Below are 24,593 nucleotides of genomic sequence, written 5' to 3'. Positions count from 1 at the left end.
GCAAATCTCAATTGGCCTCAGCAGCTCTGGTGTTTCAACCCCACAAACACAGTCCCAGATACTCCTGTCCCTGTTCTGAATATATCGTATGCGGGTCGCCTCAATAGACAACTAAATATACTATGGGGGCCATGCTGTCAGCAGATGTTCTGTCTCTCCTTACTTTCCTGACTGGAATAACGGTTGTTGGAAAAGCCATCAGCTGAGTCACCCTCGGCGAATAGGGATATACATTTGGAAGCTCTTAAATATACCCCCTGGGAATGGTGGGGTCTGAAAAACAGGCGTTATTATTAGCATTGGCTGGACAGGAAGAGGAAATGAGGTCACACAGGCCAAGCTTCTGCTGCACAAACACCTCTGCGATCTGCATTAGGGAAGGAAACTGAAAAGACAAAGAGGATTTGCTGAGGACAAGGTTGTATTCTCGTTGCCAATGTTGGAGGCTGATTTTCTATAAAATATAAAATATAATTTTAGGCTTGAGGCGAAGCTGGTAGGCCCCGAGTTTCTGTCAATCACCTCCGGAGAGCCAGCTGTCCCGCAACAGCTGAAAACTGATGCACCTCCCTCCTCTGAGCCAACATGTCTACCAGTTGTGCATGTCTGTAGCTCCCGCAGCCCGACCCCAAGTACTGGGATGGGCCAGAGGAAAGCCACTAGGAGGATTTCGAAGGAAACCCAAACTGGATTCCAATGAGATCCTCCTCTGGTATTTGAAAGTGCATCTTGAAACTCTTTTTGTGAGGTCCCATCAAGCACGCTATTTGGATGAAGTGAACATGAAACTGGAGCCTCCACACAAAACCTGTTCCAGTCAGTCTCAAGTCTCAGATCAGGGACACAAAAGAGCAGAAAAACAGCAAAATGGCCGTTGAGATTTGTCCTTGAAATGAGTGTGAGTAGAAACCTGTATGGAGCACCCTGAAAAGTACCATGTGTGCATGCTGCAAGTCAGCTGAGGCAGCATGCCTGAGGCCAGTTCACATGTGGTGGCATTGGTTCTACATAAAAACACTGGATATTCAACCATACCACAGAACCAGATAGAAACGTTAACTGTAAAAAGCAGCACTTCAATGATTTCTAAAATAAAACAAAAGGAGGTTTTGGATAAACCGCTTCAGTGAAACACATAAAACTGTAGCTCTGTAATCCAGTTCATGAGAATACCATAAACTTTCAACATTTACGAAAAAGACGGTGAAAGATAGAAAGTGTAGAGAAATAGCGCAGAGAAATAAGGATATTTTCACTGGCCGAAGCACGCTGGCACACAACGGGATCGCAACGTTTTCGCAAAGAAAAGAAAAAATATAGATAGGAAGACTGAAATGAGTTTACCACACCAGGAGTGTAGAGAGGAAACATGTCTTTCCACTGTGCATAAAGATTTTGTGACGGGAAAAGAAAAGCATGAAAGGCTTGTGCTTCACAGTAAACATGCAGACAATGTGTGACTCATTAACAACTTAAAAACTTTATCTACCCCATAAGACGCCCCCTTGTTTCCTAAATAAACCCACTGGTGATTTTCTCCATGACTCAGAGACAGTTTCAAGCACATGCGTCTTGTTTTTAAATACTTTGCTTTCATACAGATTTGATTTTAAAACCAAAAAACTTCCTCAAAATAAATAAAAACCATGTTTACAGTTCTGTTTTTTATATTGTTGCATCATCAGACAGTTGTCCCTTTTGGACGCAACATTCCTTTAACTATACTTATTGCACATCTAGATAAATTCAGCCCTCTTTAATGTGTAGAAGCTGATTCAACTTTGGTATAAGCGCCTACAAATAAACAAAGAAACATCCCAGAGAGAGCTGAGGTTTGACTAACTGATTTACCCAACTCTTTCTGCATCTTTTTAAAGAAATCCAAAGGCCAGTAAACAATCAGGAAAAGCGAGTTTTAAGTGACCAATGTCAGCGTGACTGCCTTAGATTAAATGCTGGTTCACCACTGTATCATTACAGGGCTAAATGAGAGGGAACGCACAAGTGATTTGGTGTTCTTCTCCATTCAGCATACCTAGACTTCCTGCTCAGAGAAAGCTCTCGGTTGACCCTGGGGGACGACTGGGTTTAAGTGAGAGTCTTTGTTCCTTTTAGTGGTCCATTATACGCCCCAAACCAGCCCATAAGACAAAAGAGTGCTGTGACCCTGATGTGAACCACCGTAGGTCGCTTCTCGGTTGTCTTGCACCATGCTGCCATGTGTCCTCGGTAAACTTTTAACATCCACTCATCCTCAGCTAGTCTCGTGTAACTTGAAAGCTCAGTGGACAGGAGCCCACACACAGTTAAAACAAGCACACACACACACGGTGTTGGTGAAATCCCCTACAGATGTTATCTGGTCCTAGACAACACAGGCACACACATGCGTTGGAAGGTGGGTGAATTCAATACAGATGTTTTAAGCAAGTTGATCTATAACACCTCCATCATGTAAAGAGATCCGTTCTGCCCATAACCACATGACTGACTTGTTTATCCCTGACCATGACACCTCCCTGATGAACTCCACGGGCTCAAAGTACCCAAAAACCCCCGGTACATTTGATAAGATGGGGCCAATGAGTAACAGATTTGGCACTCCATAAGTGTGCTAAGCATGAACACGGACAAATCTAAAGATATGAGCTTTACGACAGGGAGAGCCAGACGGGCAGGAAGTAGCATCGACCAACCAGTGGTTAGAATAACACACAGGGTGTGTTGTGTGGAAACTTTGGAAACACTTCTATCTATTATGAACAGATTTATTAATAACTCCAAAACAAAAGGAAATGTGTTGGAAGAACTGGGATTGTCCTATCTCCACAAAGAACAGCATTGTTTTTCCAAAGGTCATACGTTTAGAACATTTCATCTCCTCTGAAATTACACAGGGAAAAAAAAACAAGGGAAGAAAAAAAAAGATCATGTGGCGACATCTAAAAGAGCCGAGACGTTCAAACCAAACATTGAGGGACTTTAGACAATGAAATACCCCATTAGTTTATGGAACTAAAAAAAGTTATGACCACGGCAGTAGCACCATCATAAAGGAAGAGGATATTCTCATGAAAGCCCCTAAAACTCTTTTGGGTGGGACAGAACAATTAGCTAACCTCAAACCACAGTGACCCTTCCAACTCTTCATTCAAACTTTCTCCCTCGCTCCTACCTATAGTGATGAAGTCCCGCCCCTTCTGCTAGACTCCCATGGGACCTCTGACATCGAAATATGTTGTTTGTGGATTTAAATTTAAATTTTTCACATCAAGAGTTTGACAGTTTATTGCGCAATTGTTCAGTTTAAGGCTGTAGAGAAAACGGATATCATTCACGCCGAGAGCAGCGACGAGCTGTAGTTCACACAAAACCTACCATTATCAAACTTCTTCGCGATAAATCATATTTGTTTTTCCATGAAAATCATCTTTAAAAACCACAAACATGTGAAATTCATGGCACAATTCAAACGGGACCAGAAAATAATTTAAATCTCGCCATAGGAATACATGCATCAGAAACTCATATTGAGCTCCCATGTACCGGAAATAGAAAGGCGGGACTTCGCCACTCTATGGATGCTCGTCATTATCAATAAGGCGTGTCACTAGCTGTAGACAAGCATGTTTGTTTTCATCCATCTTGAGTTGTCACATTCCACCGCTTCTCTGCATTTTGTGGTGGTTTCTAATTACCTGCTTAGAGATGGAGGCATGTAAAGGGCCATATGGCTAAGTATGGTATCAAGCCTCTGTGGCCTAAAGACCTTCCTCTGAGGAACACAGCTGGCCATTGTTTTACGGGAAGACAGAAAGGGCTCTGGGAGTGTTTGAATCACTGGGGCAAAGTGGGATTCTGTGGGGTGTTTTAACACTCCCCATACACACCACAGGCAACGCAACACGGCCTCCAGTAGCATCATTCAACAGCCGTGGATGACCAATTAGTTCCCCCTCCACCGAACGTAATCCCAAAGGATCGGAGGGTCAAAGGAGAGACCTCCTATGGGCCAAGGTGAGGTACATGAAGAGCCAGGAGGAACTGGAGAGCCACAGTCGCCATGACAGAGCCTCTACAAAACCAGCAGGGTTCGCCTTGTTTATACACAGCTGGAATGTAGCGGTTCTGCTTGCTATTAACCACAGACAACACTCTCTCACATGCCTCTCATGCATGCGCATTTAACCCATAGGCGTTTTTTAGTCTTTGATGGCCTGAAGCCTAGATTTGTTTGAGGAAAATTAAATGACCATCGGTGCAGAGCGGGGCCGGGTGGTGTTGAGCACACAGAAGGACACAAAGATGGCCTCAGTGGCTCCGTGCCAGGGGAAACAGAAGTGGCATGTCTGGAATCTGGCTCGGAGGGAAGAAACGGTGGTTTGGACAAGGCCGCAACGGCGAGCACATGATGGGGTCTCTGAATGACTTACTGTTAGGGGCTGTTCTGCACCACTAACCCTAGCGTGGGGGGGGGGGTGATGTCGTGCTCTGTAATATAACTGACCGTTCTCCCCATTTGGTAGCGATTTGCTGAAATGGCTGAGCACGGTTCAGAGGCAATAGTATGGAAACATGGGACATATGGAATGTTGAGATAAGTGAGAATGAAAATAAAAAAGCAGTTTGAGTTTGGCACGAGCGGTCAAAAGTCAAAATAACCCTGCGAGTTCTCATAGCAGGAGCATTTGAAAGTCATTACGACCCACTAAGCCACATGCTGCGATGACTATCACATTTCCCCAATTTTCTCCCGGTAATTTGATACACTAATGATTAAGCACATCTCTCTTTCCAGATTTACTGTCGAGGGCTACTGAAGGTTTGGGTCGGGGCTCACCTCTGAGGGTCTTTACTGCAGTCGGTGCTGTTTTCAGCACTGCTTCCATCTCCCTGCAATCTGCTGTCCACTGCTGGGTCCAGCTCGGGCTCGGCCGCCTCCTCGTTGGTCTCCGGAGCTCCGAGTACAGGGCTGTCGCCGTCCTGCTCGGGCAGAGGTGTGAAGCGCCCCTGGCTCCCTACACTGCCGATACTCCCCGTGGTCCCGTGATGGTGCCTGTCCACGCCCCCTCCAGCCCGCTTGGCCTCACTGCATCGTCTCATGGCCTGGAGCTGGGAGAGGGGAACTATATCAGCTCCCTGGGGTCGGTGCCAGACGGTGCGGCGCCCAGTCGAGTTGTAGTAGTAGAAACGGCCGCTGTGGGGGTCGAACAGCTCCCACCACTGGTTGCCGTCTGCCTGGCGGACGGGGACGTCCGAGGGGGGATCCCAACCGCACTCACCAGTGGTCAAGTTCACATACATACGCTCGCGGGAGCGTGGCTCCAGGATCTCCACCCAATCAGAGCTGAATGAGAAGAAAAACAAGTCATCGATATTATTGACGTGGAAAAACGACAACAGATTATCCACCAACACGATACAAGCAGTGAACAAACTCACACTGTTTAACAGAGGGAGAGACCCAACAAAGCCCATATGGAGAGTGTGAGTGTTTGCGTCCCCTACATGCATCCATCTGTGTGTGTGTTAGCAATGAGGCAATGTTTTCGGTGGGCAACGGAGCGGCAGAAATTATAGTGCGTTTCCTTAATGAGGGGACAGGTGGACACGCTCAGTGAGACACCAGGCATGGAGTCAGTGAGGCCCAAAGAGAGCCATACGCTCTGAGTGCTACTGATGCAAAAAACCACAAGCTTAACTACAATCACAGTGTGGCAACAGCCAGCTCAGCACAATACACACAGACAACAACAAAAAGGAGACAATGGGTGCAAAAATAGAGATGGAGGGATGGTGAAAAATAGGGAGAACGACAACCCAGAAAGTACATATGCAGATAGACAGGCAATGAGACCATGAACTGAATCTCAGAGATATTATAGGACCCTATCCGTCACTGTTTAACAGTAAATGTGTGGTATATTGCAGTTGAATAATATCTCCCCACATGACAGGCCAATGACGTAGCTACCGCCATAAAAATCAAGGTCAATAATGTCGGACAAATAAGCGAGGACTGCAGTTTGCTGGTACAACTTATCCAGGTCATGCTACACTTTAGTGGGCTCCATTATGTCTCCTTTGATCTAGTTCCCTAATGCGGGCTTTAAACTGTGCCAGCGAATCCATGTGGGAACAGGGACGCTGCAAAACAGCCAGCGAGAGTCCTTCAAGTCTCAGACACAGTATGTCGAGATCAGAGCCAGAGGAAGGACTCGGAATACCCAATAAATCACCACGCTCCTTTCTTGCGTCTCATAATGACCACTTGAGAGTTTTGGCAAGGTGAGGTCATTTCTCTTCTTCAGTTAGCCCACCAAACTCTAGCCTTGTGTCTTTGGGTGAAAAGTACCAGTGAAGAGGAATTAGTGTCACAACAATCTGATATTAGGTTTGGATACTGCCCCAGAGAGGCTTTTCTTCTCCCTGCCAGGGTGGTTTGTGAGAGGGAGCCTGCTGTCTGGCTACCTGTGATGATCAGATGGGGCACAAAGCTAAGCACGGATAAGACCACATATCCCCACATTGGTTCCTCATATGCCTGCCAGATCAACCTGTGTGTTCACCCCTGGCCTCAGAAATAAACACAGAGGAGTGTGGCGTCACTCAGGACCGCCGAGGTTACAACAGCTGGTCCTTAACTGCAAAATCTGAACACATAGAGAGGATACAGGAGTCTTTCCCATACCGTCTTCCCATGTCACCCAGTGCTCTATGCTGGGAAGCCATCTGGTCCGATCCCTCACACCAGGCAAGCAGCCCTGACTTATGGACTCAACATGAAGGGTGGTTTTGTACTGTTTTTAACTCACCTGGGATGACAAGAAATATAGAGGGGACATTTAGGGTAAAAACTGTGTGTTGCATTCTATATAGAGGAGAAGCATCTGCCGTCTGAGATACCATAACGAGGTCCTGTCAGGAGATGACTTACACACTGATAGGATTCGCAACACTTCACGGAAAGGAAGCCCAGCAAATAATGCGGGCATTCAAAGCAGCTAGGTCAAACAGTCAATACCACCACACATACCAGAGCCGACTGCATCCTTAGACTGCTCCCGGCCTCCAAAATAAGTCTTTCCACTCTGAGCAATGGATCTCTTCATGCTGCATTTCTATTTTTTTTCCCAGTTCTGTTTGTTCGCACTCTCTGTAAATGCAGTTTTCGTATTGGAATCCAAATAAACGAATCCTTCATGAACACGCGGTGAAAGAAAGCTGAGACTCCGTGGCAGTGGTGGCACTGGGGAAACTAGCACAGAATTTAAAATGCCAGACTGTGTCCCGAACACCCCAACAGGAAACCGGGGTTTGAGGGTCAACTGTGGAGGCCATGGCTGACGAGTTCAGCAGCACAGGGTGTAGCGGCTGCATAAAGGACTGTTCCCTCTAGGTAAATAAACAGCAGTTAGAGCTGAGAGCCGGCCTGCTGGGCTCTGTTGACACGACCAGATAAGCAGGAAGATGGACCGGTGTTCAGGTTCTGAAATTCCTGGAACATCACTTCAGGGAGTACTCAAACAACAAAACTAATGCAATTTACATGGATTTGTCGAATACAAAGGGACTTGTCTTCTGCAGGATTTACCGGGACTGAGGTCGACACGCTTTCTCCACATTTAAAATGAAAATAAAACGATTTCCACCATAACAATATATACTTAATTCTCAAAATAAAGTAGTGGACAGAGACCATCCTACTTATTAATGTCTGGTGAAAATCGCTGGGTTTTGCCATGTAAATTAACTTTAAATTAATAGATTCCCAGACTTGGAAGACATTAAAATATAGTGGAGGACTCCAAACAGCCGAGGCAGTCTGCATTGTGCTGCAAATGTTCATAAATGGTTTGGAATGCAGTCTGCACCAGCTCAGCGAAGCCGAACTCCAACGGAAATGTTTTATATTGAACTATGTACTTTATTACACACACAGAGTGCTTTGACTGAGGACACGGCACCTGATTTACCTCTGGGGGGAAACATCGTCTCATTAAAACAGACCTGCATGCCACAGACCTGTTTGGCGGTTTGTGTGGTGTTAAACCAGCACTTCATTGCCCTCAGTAAACTTTTGCAGATTCCTTTAGAAATTATTTTATTAATAGAACGTTTTAGTTGAAACAAGACTTTCTTCAATACTAGGTTTTGTGTTCCTGAAGGAAAACGGCTTTATGGGGGGCTGCAAACGAAACTTCTGAAACCGTGTTCTAGAGTGAAATCTTTTGGATAAAACTACAAATAAAAAATACGGTCCCCGTGGAAACGGTGAAGACTCAGATCCCCTTCACACATGTGTATTGTATGTTTGCAGTCAAATCGCCACGCGCTACTAAGAAAACAACATCAACAATGGGGGATTACTGAGCTGTGTTTACATTGTTATCTCTGATAAATTTGTTAAGTCTCCTCCAACAAGGTTTAGATTTCCTGTACCATTACTTTGATCAGCTGAGAAGATAGTTTTAGGTCCGTTGTTGAATCAGATCTACGGCATACCGATCGTTTTCAAAACAATGTCGTCGTAACACACTTTTTTAAAACGTAATGGGACGACAACCAATTTTTTGCTACACTGTTGTCTTGTAAACGCAGGCTTGGTCTCCTATGTGTTTTACTGCTGCTCTCCCATGGTACACAGGATCTTTGTCTCCCATTTGGGTCAAGGAGATGCTTCAGCAGCCTATGGTTATTCCACAGCAACTAAAAATAAAGCTTGTCAAATTGTAAAAGAAAAAAAATCTCTGCAAACAGAGACGGCCACTGAGACCAAGAGGCCAATACTGACACATGCACACACACAAAGACACATACACAAGCACTCCTTCTTAACCATGTTGTTAATCCCAGTCCCGACGGGCCGACGGCCTCCTTCGGAAGGAGAAATACTTCATTTAGCGTCCACAATTTACAGTCATCTCCAAAAATACCCCAGGACTGAGAGCGGTTTCACAGCGTGAGGGAAACAACAGAATATAGCTCATGGAATCTGCCCCATTGTTCGAAGCCAACGCCAAAGTGTAAATGGCACTTTTCCCAGCAGCAGTAAACATAGAGGATTGGACAATACAGTCACTAGAAATAGGGCATCAAGCCGCCTTGTGTCATTGTCCAGCTTTGGATTTCAACCTAACTCAAATACCATTGTAGCTGTTGATTTCCTCAACATGATAAAACATTACAGAAAGAAAAAAGGATTGTTTTTCATGTGGAGCAGGGTTTTGACCAAACTAGGGTCGCAGTGTTTCATCAGATAATAAACAAAGGAATGCTTTTGTGTTTCAGTGCCATTGTGGCATCTCTGGACCTTCAGAAACTGTGCCAAATGAGAGTGTTGAAGCATTAATTTGTCAATAATTTGGTTAAGGTGACATAACAGAAAAAACAGGAAGCCAGCTAAGCTCCCATTTATCAATCAGGAGTCTTGTATGGCGACCTCTAACCTTCTCCAACAACAGACTATTCTGAGCTTTTACTGTGCCTGTCCCATGTGGACCAAGGCAGGCTAACGTCTCACACAGGGCCTGCCATTCATCTGGGAAACCTTAGCACTCTGTTGACCAGGCGCGGCAACAAGTGCCAAGTCTACCCTGGTGTATTTACAGACCTGCTATTTCCTATTTAGAGACATAAAACATCCTTTCTCCTCAGATACCGGCCTTGAAATAAGTCACCGCTCGGAGAAGAGGAAGGAATTTCAGCTCACCTAACAGCACAGGTACATTATTTAAAATATAGCAACAATGAGAAACCACTGGTTACTTACTCCCTCAAACTCAATAAAATACAAGGGACGATCTTCCAGGAGCAGACTTCTGTTTGATTATGTAAAAAAACATGTACAAAGTCTATTCATCATGGCTGCTAGGCAACCTGCTTATCTAAATATTGTAAAACAAGAGATGGACTGCTGCGTGCTTGGCAGCGTTTCCAGTAGCTGTGCCTGTCGAAGAGCGTAATCATAAACCTGGCAATTTCAGTTCTGTGGCCACGGCCTTGTTTACTGGAGTGAAGAGGGCAGCATCAACATATATATATATATATATATAATATATATCAGGGTTCACTTTTCTTCTTCAATACTTTCATCGGGATATTCGGTCACGGCTGTTAAATATGTTAAATGGTATGTAGAGGGGCTCGTAACTACATTTATGGGAAGAAATGAAAGGTCAGCCTGGGCTGCTGCTGCTCCTCCTCCATGTTTTCATTGCCCGTGGTGTTTGTTGATCGTGAAGACATGAATCAGGTTTTGATGGAGGCTAATCGTGTCCCCGTCAGAAGCACAAATCAGTCTTTGCGACAGCATGTTTGTTTCCCGGAAGTCTCAACCGAACCAAATGTTTCTATTAAAAACAGAGCTGGGACGAGGTGTATGTGGGTCGTGTGTGTTCAGGATGTAAGAGTAGGCTCCGGCACTCTCCGCCCAGGCGTCCAGAACAATCAGGGGGAGAGCGCACATGTTTCAGAGGGTAGGGGAAAAAAAGGAACACCCTGCACCTGTCATACACACATTCTTTGGGCCTTTTGTTTAACACCTCCCATTCCTGCCGTGTCACCAGGGTTAGAGGTCAGTAGAACTCATGGCACATTGATCCCCGTGTGTGTGTGTCATGTAATTTAACAACAAACAAACCTGCATAAAAGACTGCTGAGCCTGTTGTAGAGTAATGGACTTCTGAGCGGCAGCTTGGCATTCATCCCCACAGAAATGCCCATAAAGTTAATGCTTGGGGTTAGGATGCTGTAAAGCCATCTTGTTCCTTTTGACTTTAACAGGGATGTGCTTTGTAAACCAGACCCACAGGGTTGCATACCACCTGTCTTGTTTACGCTTTAGCCTTTTGTCGGGCTGTATACAGGTTTATAGATCATTCCATTGGCTCTATTAGGTGTATTATAGGATTGCTTGGCCTTGCAGCCGAAGTTTATCCATCTTCTGTACAGCCCCTGATGAGCTCAGAAGATAAAAGGGGTGTAAAAACACTTACATTTATACATTATGTGTCAGATTGTGTGATGAGATATTGTTGAAATAATTAAGTTATCACAGAGACGGTGGCCTAAAAAAAGATTCACACCTTTTCCCTCTACTTCACCCCTCCTCCACCTTTCAGCAGCAGTTGTCAGTGTCCATTCCTCACTCCTCTTGTGCTGACATTGGCAAACGAGTTCCGGAGTCGCCTTTCACGGCAAGACACGCAAGGCATGGACGAGTTGGCCTTATGTGAGCTGAGCCACCAGGGCTGCAGGTTGCCAAGGAGGGGAAAGGCAGGGTAAAGCACTAAGAACAAATAGCCAGGCATCCACATACCTGCAGAGACAACAAGAGACTCACTCCGTCACCTCCAAAAAAGCCTGCACGGATAAGACGCTAGCTGTTTGTACTAGGTGTGACTGTTCTGTTATGACAGCAATGATCTGTAAAAGCAGTAGGAATACTGTACAGTCCCATGATGTGCTAGATATAAAAGTGTTGCATCAATGACACATTGGAGTTTGTTTCACGCTGCAGTCGTAAGGGTGAAAAAAAAAATCTGATTGACTGCCTTTCTGCCGATTTCTGTCAAGTCAAACATCACAATTCTTCGAGAACATGGAAATGTCATCACTACTCAGTGAAGATGAGTAAACATCCTTCCAACCCTTGTCTAGTATCAACTCAGAACAGCATGATTGACACTTCTGAGTCACTACAGTAACTGCACACTGCAAAAACAGCCAGAACCAGATGATCCAGTTTAGTCAAACATGTGCCACTGTTGGACACGGGGTCCATTTTAAAAGCAAAAAAAAAAAAAAGGGTTACCTAGTTGACAAGAATGTCCTGTGATGACTCGCGTTCATATGCATTACAAAGCCTGTGAAAGGCACCCTATTCTGAAGCCTCTGATGGAACAGAACAATGCAGACTATTGTCAGATCAACAGGCCGACTTCATTCAACGAGAACCCTCTCTGTGGTGCCTCACACAAGGGAGCCCAGCCAATCAGAGTCCCGTCGGGGAGGAGCTTCGGACATGTATACGGGGTCTGGGGTGACCTCCTTCAACAGCTGCCCTAATCCAAAACTAGAGACAGTTTCCCCTCACCATTGGCACTGGATTAGACTGGATCTCACAAGGTCATTCAGCCACCTTCAGCAAAGCTAGTCTTTCCCATGCTGCTTTCCAAACCAGCAATTTGACATGGCCCGGGTGAATTAATCCCCCTCCCCACTGCAACAAACTGATTCTGCGATGAAACGGGACACAATAGTTCCTACCTCGCCACCGGTTCCAGCACAACATTTTAGTGTTGGCAGTCTTGAATGTTACTTCGGATGCCCGCGCTGTAATCCGCCTACAAACTCGCCACAGAGGCGCTCTCTGTGAGTTCTGTATGGAGAGTATTATCTGGTCCCGTCATCCTCCCTTCTCCCACGAATGCTGCAGCTTTCAGCAGAAATGCTGGGAACTTCCGGCCCCCTTACCGCCCTGCTGAACAGTCGGTGTCTGTCTGAGACTCTACTCAGTGACAGGGTCAATAAATTCCCTTTTATATGGGTAGGTCTGACCAAACAGAAGTCCCTGTCCTTCTTAAATCAACCCCTTCCCCTCGGTCGAGGAGCACATGGGGATCCTTCAGGCCAGACAAGACGAGAGTGAACATGTGCAGAAGAGGCTGAGGACGGGATCGGGGTGTTTACCACATACAGGCTGGCCTTTCTGTCCAGTGCACCAGCTGTCGGGGCAGGAACAATGGGGTCACTTGTCCAAATAGGAGAAATTAATGAACCCATTGGGATGTGATTGTGCTTAATAACCATAAATATTAATTGGCCAACCTTTATCTTGTCAGATCATTCAGGGTCATACATGTTAAACATGTTCTAATGACATTTACTGTTCCTTTCTGACCCGCTTGCCCACCTAGCACCTGCAGCAGTTTGTAAATTCATTTTGAGTTGGACCGCACCATCCCCCCCCGAATCCTCCCCCGCTGCTGACATGACAAATGAGGCCGGAGTCTAATCCCAGAGCCTAGCTACAGGGTGAGAAGGGGGTCAGCGGCGGACCGAGGAGCCACACAGGAAGGAAGAGTCCAGATTGTCCTCTAGAGGAAGTGAAGGTGCAGACGGCAGGTCCTCCAGGCTTAGGAGTCCAGCCTGGTGAAGATGTTAATGCTGTACGGGCTCGAGGGGGGGGGCATTATGATTTAAGAGCTGGGGATCAACGGCGTCGTTATCTCCTCACAGTTTTAGGTTCGTAATAGAGGGAGACAACTGTGACACTGCATTTCAGGGGCAGATAAAACTTTTCTTTTCTAATAGATTTTACCATAATCTGATTGTGTTGTGAGTTCATTTAAGTTTCACAGTTCACTACAATGATATAGATTTGTTCAACCTGTTTGAAGCAGATGTCTGAGCATATATTATCCCACAAGTTATTATCCCCTGTAATGCTAGTGCGTGATGATCAGCACTCTTAGCAGTCGGCGGCTGTGCAGGTACATATGAATGTGTTTTGGTGTCATTGTGACATGTTATATTCAGATGAAAAGTGTGTGTGTGTGGAGCGTTAAGAGTCCTGTTCCACGGGGGTGTTTTCAGGTTTATAGTACAAAAAGCATGAGATGATAACTCGTCACATGTCACAGCTCATAAAAAGTTGTTGTCACTGTCCAAGCTTCAAATTCACATCCTCTCAACAAGCAACCCAACTTGTCCCATTGTCAAATCCTCTGTGGAGCGGGGTGGACATCCTGCCTTGTTCTCGTCAGAAGACACAGTTTTGATTAATCCTGTTAGGGTAATGCATGGCTTGTTCCCTTAGTGTATGTCTACCGTTGTGAGCAAACAGCATTCTATTGTAATTGCTTCTCCTCGCGTTGACGGCACCAAACGAATGGAAGCCACATTATAGGAGGAAGCAACACCAAGCATTGTCTCGTCCCCGCCACCACAACTTCTCTCTCTAGTGTTGGACAGACAGAGAGAAGTTAACAAGTCTGCATGAACCAACGCCACCCCGTCCCTCAGACGAGCACCAGCTGGCATGGACATGAAACCACTGCACCCAGGAAGCCAGGTCGGTGTGGCGTGCCAAAATAACCGCTTCAGGCTAAATAAATGACTTCTGTGTGGGGCGGCTTGGTTGACAAAAAACAACAAGGTTGTCCAAGGCTTACTGTTCAACTTTATACACATGAACAGGAGGAATATTAAGACATCAAAGACTCTCATAACTTCAGCTTTAGCTATTAAGTCTGAACTATGCAAAGTTGGAGCACTTAAAAATGAACCAAAAGTAGTTTATCCTATACATCTCAGTCGGTTTTAAATAGACTGTGAGGACTAAAGCAAACCATCTGTCTGAAGCTAAACACAGTTTTAATGCAGTCAAAAACAGATGCTGTAGAAATTCAACATGTGGCGATCAAACCAGTAGTTTCTGACCCCCCTCAACCACAGCAAAGACTTAGGAAAACACCTAGACTACGGCTAATTCAACTCCACTACAAACACTAAAATTAAAACTTAATTTCAAGTCCCCCCCCCCTCAAGCTATACATGCTAGCAAGCAAGAGTTTCTAACTGCCCGACGTTGTGTTGCTAATTAAAATAGCGACTCACACATGCTAAAATTAACCCTTTCAAAGCTACATTTATACCACAAATAATTCCCCTCGACCGTGTGCTTCGTTTCCAGAAACTTCGGTGACGCTTTAAAGCCGGTAAAGTGCCGAAACAATGTCGGCTAACTATCGGGTTGAGTGGCGTGGTTCGCCCTCGGGGACGACTGTGTCGACGGCGGGCTGATAGTGAGGCGAGACAAGCCTCCTAACTTTCTCCAGTTAAATGTGTATGTGTGTGTATATTTAAATGAGAGGTGACTTACCTTGTCCCGGCCATTTTCTTCACATTGTAATCAAGGTGTAAACGAAGGGGGGGAAACGGTGTTTAGAGCTGGTTTCGGGGGTGAAGGTGGTTGTTTTCTGAGCGCTCAGTGCGGTCCGACGAGCGAGTACGGGTCGGGACGGTCCTCCCGTGGTGAATCCGATATGGAGTCTCCGCCTCCGCACGTGAGTCATAGGTTGGGATGGGGGTCACCCAGTCTGCACCCCCCACTCCACCACCCTCGATCTCCTCCACTAGCTGGTTGGAAAGAATCGAGGCCAAAAACCGTAAGTGAAGTGTCTCTTTTGGCTGAACAAACAGCGATAAAAATGTTTTAAAACAATTCGAACCAGAAATATCCCGTCATGCTTTGCTCCTCAACTGCCAGTTGGAGCGATTAATTACGTCTAGCTTAGCAACGTCGTCGGTTAAAATGACGGAAATTTTTTTATTTCAGTTTTTATTAATGCTAGCTTGACCTAAGTCGTAAAATAAATTATATATATATGTATATATTTAAAAAAAAAAAAAAGTTGGCTAGCTCTCTGCTAAAGCCGCATCTTAAAACGCACCAGTTGCTTAGCAACACGCCATTATAAGAGATGCTTTCTGATTATTGCATTCATATGTGAATATCGTGTGATATGTTTGTTTTATTTCTCACTTCTCCCAGACAGTCAGAAAGCTGAGGACCTGTTGTGAGTGTTACCCTGCGTTACCATGGTAACCTGGTGTTTAACCTGTGTGGACAAGCGGAGAGCGACACCTGCTGGACAGGAACACAAACCACCATGCAATTTTCAGAATAAAAGTCAGCTCACGATTATGGTCAAACAACACTTTATTCACAATAACTATCAGCGCTCACGTCTATGGAAATATTCGCTAAAAAAAAAAAAAAAAAAATTTCAAAAAGAAGCTAACAAAGGCAGGTAGCTAAAATTCACATCAATAAGTATCACACTGTCGTGTTGTTCCTCTGGCACAGAGTAAACTATACATATCCACTAAACGTACATGGCGCGTCTCTTCACAGTGAACCCTTTAAGTGCTTTTCCGATGTAAATAAGGAAAGGACAAACGTACAAGTTGCGGGCAAATTTCAAGCTACGTTTCTTCCTACACGTTCATTTCGTCAACCCATATCATACAAGGAGGTGTGCCTCTTCAGTATTATAAAAAATATTGTAAACATTTATATTAATTGCACAACATACATTCAAATACATACTGTACTGTACAGCAAGATTTTACTTCTGTATTGTTATCCTGTAGCACCATGTATAGCAAGCCGAACAAACTATTTGGATACTCGGTGTGGTACTGACAATACAAAGGAAGAAAAATGGCAATTACTAATGACGCATTCTGCCAGTTGGTGAATTTTTCTGGGAGGTTTGGATTGCCAAGGCGTGGCTGACGCTGGATGGGCTTGGATCAAGGCAGGCAATCTCTTAGTCACCTCACACCTCACAGCTTTGAGGAAGATGATGCTTCATAAAAGGACATTCATCAGCATTAAGATCAACTATAATACAAAAGATTATGGCAAAGCGTCTTGTCTGTCGTTTAAAAAGTCCATACCACTTTCCATGTGCCGACCTCAGAGAAAGAAAACACGTCTAATGATTTAATCAGCCGCAGAGACGTCACGAGGCCATGACATCGCTGAGTAGCAGCAGAGTTGACAGGTAACTCGTCACGTTTCAACACAGTCCCATATGACATGAAAGAAAGCCGATAAAAGCTTATATATACTGTATATATATTATATACAAGCAGTGCTGTTAGAAAGAATAGCCTGTGGACATCAAACTGTCCCGCCTGATTCACAGCGTCCTGTTAATATTAATGGTCCTGACAGCTGAGGGGTAACACAAGATGTAAATCACAATGAACTGTGTGTGAAGGTAGAACTGACAATGGGAGAGTCTTTAAGCTTCCTGTCAGTCTCAGCATCTCCTCTGCCTGGGCGAGAGTGACGTAGAGCAGCTCTCTCAAAAAATGAAAACCCGGATTAGAGCAAAGTAGTTTCTCAGGTTATGGTCCATCGAAGTGTGGTCAAGGTCCTAGGGTTTGCCTGCACTCCCCCTTCTTCGTAGTGGAGGAGATCGACGCGACGGGCTGTGGGATGCGGGCGGTTAACCAACCCACCCTTCCCAAATCTGCCCTCTGTGCACAGGAAACAAACACTATAAGTCAAATGTGCCGCCTCAGGCGTTCACTGGAAACTCCAGTTGTGATCTGTTCCTACCAACACTGTGAGGAAAACGTACAAAATGACAATACCAGGACTGAAAACACAACATAATGACACATCTGCATTGCTTTATTGAGTTTGAGTGGAGGGAATGGGGAAGTAAGATGGCACCGTAGCAATGCAGGTAAATGAGAGTTACTGTAAGTATAGGAGAACAGAATTACAGTAAATAGGATAGGAGGGGAGCATGCCGCTTGGGTCATCCGACCAAGCTGAGAAAAAAAAAATCTGGATGGAGATGGAAGTAAAGCTTGGCTGACCACAAAAGGAACAGATGGGTTATGACAAACTCACAGCGATTTGGAGGAAGGCTTCTTCACTTTTGGCCTCTTTCGACGGTGAACTGGCCTGAAGCATGCACAGCACGTATACATGTGCAGGGCAAATGCACGTGCATGGAGACAAACACACAGGTATATACACACACACACATACACACACATACATGCATGCGCACCCAAACACACACACACACGCACACACACACACAGACACCCCCACACGCACAGCAGAGACAGGCTATTAGGCTTCATTACAAAAAAGGGAATAGCAGAGGCTGAAAAGCTGGCTTGCATTTTGGCCCTCATTGGCATGCTAAAACGTAAGGAACCCGTTTGAAGAGGTTCATGATCAGCACAACATCACTGTATTTTATTTTCCTGACTTCCCCCAGACGACTTGCAGAAAGACAGAAACATAACCCAAGACACCCTAGGGAGACTGTAACCTCCCAGAGCTCAAACTGTAACATGAATTCCATCTGCAGCGTTTGTGAAAGTAATCAACTGGGCTGTAAGAGGACGATGAGAATACCTGTATTCACTGAAGTAGTTTCGCTCTTTTCCTCCTGAAAGGAAGCGGAGGCAACATTAGTCTCAATCTGAAATTACCGGAATCACTGAAAGCAATGGTGTTTGCCTCAGATGTTTTTTTTACTCACCCTTCTCCGGGTTGCATTGCTTATGTCCTTTGCAGCTACGCAGCTCCATCAGCTGTTGATGCATTGCATTCAGAGCATTGCGGTCGAGGGTGCTGACAGCGTTTATCAGCTGTAGGAAGAATAAGGATAAAATGTCATGTTGGGAAAATCTCTGGAATAATTTGGAAAAAACATGCTTACAGTAATGTACGATGTGGGATTATTTTACAGTTAATGTTTATACGTTATTTCTTTAAATGCAACACAAACCAGTGTAAAAATGAAATACCTGGTATGGGTCAGTGTTGATGTCAAAATATTCCAGGAAGCCGGTAGCGAATTCACAAAACAGGAAGTTGTGTGTGTCATTGATGGTCCTTAGGCACCAATAGGTGTTGTTGTTGGCACTGGTGCATGCACAGAATGACCCCACTGAGGGAAGGAGGGAGTGGGTGAGGAAGGGAGGGGTGACATTGGGAAAACAAGGGGTGTGACAACAGTGTTCCAACAATTATTTTCAACAAACCTACTTTCCAAAATATTAGAAAAGTTCCACAACAACATTCTTCATGTCTCTTTATACAGCGGTTATCCCTCACTTGTCCAGAAGGGGGCGGTCTGCCAGTGATGGTTGTCATGGGTGAAACAGGTGAGGCCGGGCATGCTGCATGTGTCGTTGTTTTGGAGCCTCTTGAGGAATTTACGCAGTTTCTTTTTGCGCTTCTGCTCCTTCTGCAGCCACTGATTCTTCTGCTTTGATGGCATTCTGATGAAAATTTAAAAAAATCAATACATTGAGACTACAAGAGGAATTAAAAAAATAGGTGAAACATTGTAAACCTTTACCTGACTGAGTGCATGCGCTCTGCTTTGAGCCTGAAGATCTCCTTATTCTTCAGGAGATGACTGTAAAGACAAGAAACAACTGTCACATATGCAATTACACCTATATATATATATGCAGGGAACAATGTGGGTTGGACACATTCTCACCTGGGAGTGTTACACTGACATTCCTCTGGCCGCACCTTTTTCAGGTGACCTTTGACATCACGCAGGTTCTTGATTTTGGTCTGCAAGGTTTCAATCTAAACACGGTAGAAACAAACACACACAGCTCGTTACACACAACACACGACATGTGAAATGGCTTTTATGGGCCATAAAGATTTAAAAGTGTAGCAGTACCTCATGCTCGATGTGCAGTTTGTGGTCTTTCCACGCTTGAAGAGACTTGTAGAGACCCCCATCACATTTGACTGTGTCATTCATAAGAATGGAGCACCTGTAGGTGACTTTAAGAGCAGCCGGTGGTGTGGGTTTACTGCTGCCGGTGGGTTTGGCTGTGACTCCCATGCCACTGAACTCTTCGTTGTCGTCCTCCTCATTCCCCGCTCCTCTCCCCCTGCCGGTGGCCCAGCTGCTGTTCCTGGAGCCCAGGGGCCGGTAGCCCTCCTCCAGGTCCACGGCATACAGGTCGCCGTCCAGCTCAAATGACACGGAGCGGGCCCAGCGTTTCCTAGCGACGGTCTTACTGGATTTCATCTCTGAATAAGACGAGACAGAGGGACCTGAGTGAGACGAAAAACAGACGTATTTTTGGTGCTGAAGATCTATGAGAATGTGGTAAAGATATGATACAAACCTCCCATGCACTTGGTATCACATTACCAGGAATAATTTAAATATTTAAATGTATTTGTTTCTTTCGATGATGAAAGACTGTCCTCTTGTCCACCACTTGATGGCAGCACCAACACATGCTGCCCGTCTCATGAATACTTCAAAAGCTGGTTATTTTGGCTTGAGATTAATGGCCCTGTTAGGCAAGACTTTGTAGGCTACAGCAAGGACGTTTCAAAGTAAAGCACAAGTGTCCTTTCTGAACAAAATCACATCTATTAATAACTACCAGAAAAAATGCCAACATGTGAGTGACAAAGAGGAACTTACTCTTCTTGGTGAGCAGCCTCTTCTTCTTCAAGGCGGACGTCTTGAAGCCTACGTCATCACAGTTACAGCCGTCGGAGTTGGACGTGGGAGACAGCTGTACGTGTGAGGCACCGCCGGCCATCAGCGCCTGCATACGTGGAGCATAGAGACTAGCCATGCCCTTGCACTTATACAGCCTCAGCTTGCCAGTCGGGTCCTCCACACACTGCCACTTCTGGAAAAAAGCAGGCGCCGTGTACTATAACATACACATTTCTGGATGCATATAAACCCAGTGTTTGACAATGTTCTTTATGGGGTTATGCTAGATTACTCTAGAGACCTCTAATGCTGCTCTGAGGAATCCTTAAAATGCACACAAATTCACTGCAGTTACAGTGAAATAAGCATTTTTTCAGCGTTACGCACGCACATTATCCTCAGCGCACTTCATTTTGAAGGATTAAAAACAAGACTTTGATGTCAAATTGAACCCTGAGAGTACAATGACTGCATATTATGCTCAGTAAATTGTCAAACAGATTGCAAATTATCACCCCGCATGAACTAGACTTTGTGTTGTTCCCCTGAAAGTTTAATAACGTCTCCGTCTGAGAGCTACCTGTCCTGGCTGCTGGCAGGAGGTCTGGTACTCGGCTTTCTGGCACAGGTCCTTCACCCGCTGGTACTTTGGCAGGAAGTTCTCCTCCTGGGCCATTTCCTCTCCTCTCTTGTGTGGAGGCTTCCTGAAGGAACAGGAAAACAGAATTTTCTTCAGCCAGCCAAAGACAAGGATTCCGATGTCACCATCAGACAATGGAGATGTCCTGCTAAAGGTCAATCAATAATACGAACCCTCTCTCCACCAGGAAGGAATCCCTCCATGTTTTACCCTTTTTGTTCAACTGGAACCTGGAAAATGATTAAAAATAAATGAGAATCCTGTCAGAGCACGATGTGATATTTACTCTGTACAAGCATGTGCTCCAATTTCAAAATGCCATCCTTGTGTTGCAATGAAAAGAAAGTGGGGTTACATGTTTTTATTTGGATTCTGGGTTTCATTATGTCAAAGAAAAACAACAAGAACAGAGATCTAGTAAAAATCTTCCAGGCAAATTGCTTTTTGGCACATAACTGGAACTGGAACATTTCTTGAATTCTCTGTCAGGACGATAACTGCGTGTGTTCACCTATTGACCGGCCTGTCTGTGTCCAGCAGCTTCAGGATGGACTTGCCGTCCATTTCTGCAGGGATATCAACCCCGGCCATGTCCAGCAGGGTCGGTGCCAAGTCGACGTTTAACACTATATGAGGATTACTGCAGGGACGCAAGAATGAGAGGGTATTTTCAATGGAATTTGGGAGGGAATAAATGATGACAATGTCAATAAACTCACACATTTGAATATATTAACAGGACAATAACAGTCTGCGTCACTCACATGGCACCTTGCTCCACATTAGGTCCTCGTACGTAGAAGGGAACACGGATATCAAACTCATAGGGCATTGATTTGCCCTTGACCAGACCAAACTGCCCGATGTGGTAGCCGTGGTCCGAGGTGTAAATGACGTAGGTGTTGTCCAGTTCCCCCGTCTCCAACAACATGTTGTGCAACTACGGAAGGAGGATATAAGTCATCGAGCACTCAAACAGTGTAAAAAAGTTTGATGGCGGCTCAGGTCTCTTGTGCCAGTTTCAAGGAAAAGGGATTGAACAATTTACCAAGTGTGTCAGTGAATATATTATACAGTCCCACTCAGAAACAGGCACAGATCTCTCAGGACTTGAGACTGTCAGATGAAACGTGTGTGTGTTTAAGTGTGTGAGGGTTTAACTATATGTCTATCTGCCTGCGTGTCGGCCCACCTTCTCCACACTGTCGTCCACAGACAGCAGGGTCTGCATCCTCCTGCGCTGCAGCATGTTGGTGAACTGCATGTGGACGGGTTTCATCGCTCCCGTGTAGCGGAGGATCCAGTGTTTGTCGAGGTTCGGGGCGTGGTTGTAGCTCGGCGTTCTGAAAGGAGGTGGAAAAACATGAACCAAACCATAAAAAACAACTTATCTGCATGCAGAGCTGTTGTTTTCCCATCTCTACACACGGTGGGTTTTATATCCTATAGCTGTATTGGATTGTGTACAAGTGTACGTACAGTTACATTGTGCATTCACAGCACTCCCGTCTGCTGATGTCCCCTATCCTTCTCTTTCTAAAGTAGCAAGAAAACTGTTTATGCAGTGCTAAAATGGAAGTTACATAAACCATGTAAATGCGAAGCGCTGCGATCGATTGGACTGTGCAGACGGAGCACGGTTTAATCAATAATTAACTCCGAGCCATATGGAACTTTAATTATTTGGGGATAAACACTACTAAATTGCTAATGGGATCCTAGAAGAAAATATATTTAACGTTTAAAGCCGATCGATTTGACTTTTAAGAAATGCAAACGCCTCGCAGCCTGGACCACAGTGGAAACTCACAATATAGTGTGAAGATGTGTCTGCAAGGAGCCAAGGTGAGGAGAAGGTTTATCACGAGAGGAGCGCAGGACTTTTACTGCCTCTCTCTCTTAATTTGGTTGATATGGGCGGAGGGGGATGAAGGGAGAAAAATAGCCACAGAAGCGTTCTCAGGAAACATCACCCGAGGGAGGGCAAATTTATGGAGAAAGAGCAATTAAAAGTTTGCACAAAGACACTGAGGCTGAATTTACAGAATATTCTGTGTGCAAAGCCTGCGTGGCACAGGTTAATGACGCTGAAGGGATTAGATGAAGCAAGAGAACGGGTGTGAGAGGGGTTGGAAGGAGGGGGCAGAAACGGCAGTCTCATTACTGGCCTAGGATCTGTCTCTGGAGGCCAATATGAAGCCTGCCATTAGCCTGCAGCACAAGACAGCCAGTCACGAGTATGGAGGGTCAGGATGACAAAGGCTGAAATGTTAAGTGCGTGTGTGATCATTACCTATGTTTTAAACATACATCATTCATGCCTCTCTTTGATCACGGCTGACAAAATGCTACAAATTAGCAGGGCCCATTACAGCCGTAACACTGATGTGAACAACACACGAGGCAAATAAAGTGGAGCGAAAACACTGTGTGGAGAGATCTCAGCTGCCAAGAGCACGCTGCAGGCACGGGGAAGATAAGATGGAGCTGAGATTATGGAATTTGTGTCATCCGGGGTCAAATGAAGAGGGAGCGTGAACGTGTGAGATGACTCATGTGCAAGCAAACAGCTGTGGATGTGAGAATGTATAAATGGGTTGTCTGCTGGGAAAAAAAAGCCAGTTCAGTTCTCTCAGAACCTCAGAAGCTGGATCAATCTGAGGGTCCACAGCTTGGTTGAGCCTATAGGTGTGTTCTTACATGTGCTGTGAAGCGTTGGGGAAGGCAGTGCTGTACTGGGGGGCGGAGTCTTCTGGACCGTGCGGAGCCACGTGGCTCAGCACCATCATGACGGGACGGTGAGGGTACATCTTCTTAGACATGCGGAAGTAGTTGACGCTGTCGTTAGTGATGACGTCCGTCAGGTAGTCCTGTGGAGCAGACAGACAGTCCATAACTACGATATCTAAATAATGACAATACTGTATCTAAATGATACGTTTAATCCTTTAAATGCTGGTGATGCTCTACACTGTTAACAGTAAAATCCTCTCAGGTGTATAAATACCTTTGAGTAGTCACCGCTGTGTTTCTCTCGCACTCCGTTCCTGCAGAGGGTGTAGTTGTAGAAGCGTGAGTTCTTCACCAGTGCTACCCATTCCTTCCAGCCAGGGGGCACATAGGAGCCGTTGTACTCGTTCAGATACTTTCCAAAGAAGGCTGAGGGAGGAACAGGATTTTTTTTGGTCAATGCATGTGTGAAAGTGCCTCTTTGACATTCCGTGGCTCAGACGTGCGGCGCTCACCTGTCCTGTAGCCGGAGTTGTTGAGATGCACGGCGAAGGTGTGCGGTTCGTGGTGGGCCTGCCACGACGGGGACGAGCAGTTCTCGTTGTTGGTGTAGGTGTGGTGGTTGTGCACGTACTTCCCCGTCAGGATGGAGGAGCGGGACGGGCAGCACATGGGCGTGGTGGAGAACGCGTTGGAGAAATGGGTGCCGCCCTTCTCCATAATGCGGCGAGTTTTGTTCATGGCCTGCATTGAGCCTGGGAGAAAACATCACGAGGAGGGGGGGGGGTTTAAGACGGGTGAGGAGGGTGAGGAGAGATTGAAAGGCCAAGGAGGGAAATGAAAGAGACGCAGGGGGGATGTAAAACAGAAGGGGAAGAAAAGAGGGAGAGATTGAGGAAAATATAAATATAGGACACAAGTGTTAAAGAGCAAAAACTAAATGAGGGGACACATCCTCGTGGTAAAGTGTAACCCATTTGGATTCCTGTGTACCAAGAGCTTTTCAGGCCGATGCCGATTGTTTGGGAAAACAGATGCTTGACCATAAATTCCTGCTTTTCAATGAGAGCCTTCCCACTAGCCGATCACAGGAGGACAAAAGATGTCACAGAGGCCATTATGCAGCCACTCCAGTCCAATACGCCACTAAAGGACTTAAGCGGGAAGGGAGATGGCCAGGGTTT

General features: G+C 45.5%; 2 protein-coding genes across 7 annotated transcripts in view; both read right to left on the bottom strand.

Annotated features, from left to right (window-relative positions):
* The window catches only part of arhgap46a (Rho GTPase activating protein 46a), a 29,303-nt gene extending 14,261 nt beyond the window's left edge, over window positions 1-15,042 (bottom strand). For 2 of the 4 annotated variants that reach the window (XM_084028185.1, XM_084028186.1), the window contains exons 1-2: window positions 14,888-15,042; window positions 4,841-5,347 (exon numbers count right to left, since the gene is read on the bottom strand). In XM_084028185.1, coding sequence (XP_083884311.1) covers window positions 4,841-5,347; window positions 14,888-14,901 — 521 coding nt within the window. In that variant the 5' untranslated portion in view covers window positions 14,902-15,042. Of the gene's footprint in view, window positions 1-1,344; window positions 1,411-4,840; window positions 5,348-12,270; window positions 12,419-14,887 lie in introns of those variants that run through there. The other 2 variants (XM_084028187.1, XM_084028188.1) reach the window with 2 other exon arrangements.
* Window positions 15,043-15,709: 667 nt separating this feature from the next.
* sulf2a (sulfatase 2a) overlaps window positions 15,710-24,593 on the bottom strand; it is a 29,508-nt gene continuing 20,624 nt past the window's right edge. Inside the window, exons 3-20 of one of the 3 annotated variants that reach the window (XM_084028255.1) lie at window positions 23,925-24,164; window positions 23,687-23,838; window positions 23,380-23,549; window positions 21,872-22,022; window positions 21,444-21,619; window positions 21,191-21,319; window positions 20,853-20,909; window positions 20,620-20,743; window positions 20,019-20,232; window positions 19,254-19,612; window positions 19,059-19,153; window positions 18,912-18,971; window positions 18,665-18,831; window positions 18,355-18,497; window positions 18,087-18,195; window positions 17,960-17,993; window positions 17,441-17,494; window positions 15,710-17,058 (exon numbers count right to left, since the gene is read on the bottom strand). In XM_084028255.1, the coding sequence (XP_083884381.1) occupies window positions 17,028-17,058; window positions 17,441-17,494; window positions 17,960-17,993; window positions 18,087-18,195; window positions 18,355-18,497; window positions 18,665-18,831; window positions 18,912-18,971; window positions 19,059-19,153; window positions 19,254-19,612; window positions 20,019-20,232; window positions 20,620-20,743; window positions 20,853-20,909; window positions 21,191-21,319; window positions 21,444-21,619; window positions 21,872-22,022; window positions 23,380-23,549; window positions 23,687-23,838; window positions 23,925-24,164 (2,465 nt within the window). In that variant the 3' untranslated portion in view covers window positions 15,710-17,027. Of the gene's footprint in view, window positions 17,059-17,440; window positions 17,495-17,959; window positions 17,994-18,086; window positions 18,196-18,354; window positions 18,498-18,664; window positions 18,832-18,911; window positions 18,972-19,058; window positions 19,154-19,253; window positions 19,637-20,018; window positions 20,233-20,619; window positions 20,744-20,852; window positions 20,910-21,190; window positions 21,320-21,443; window positions 21,620-21,871; window positions 22,023-23,379; window positions 23,550-23,686; window positions 23,839-23,924; window positions 24,165-24,593 lie in introns of all 3 variants that reach the window. The other 2 variants (XM_084028254.1, XM_084028256.1) reach the window with 2 other exon arrangements.

This window comes from Eutrigla gurnardus (genome assembly GCF_963514095.1).
Source record: "Eutrigla gurnardus genome assembly, chromosome: 2".
NCBI classification, from domain to species: Eukaryota; Metazoa; Chordata; class Actinopteri; order Perciformes; family Triglidae; genus Eutrigla; species Eutrigla gurnardus.
This window is presented reverse-complemented; position numbering and strand designations above follow the sequence as displayed.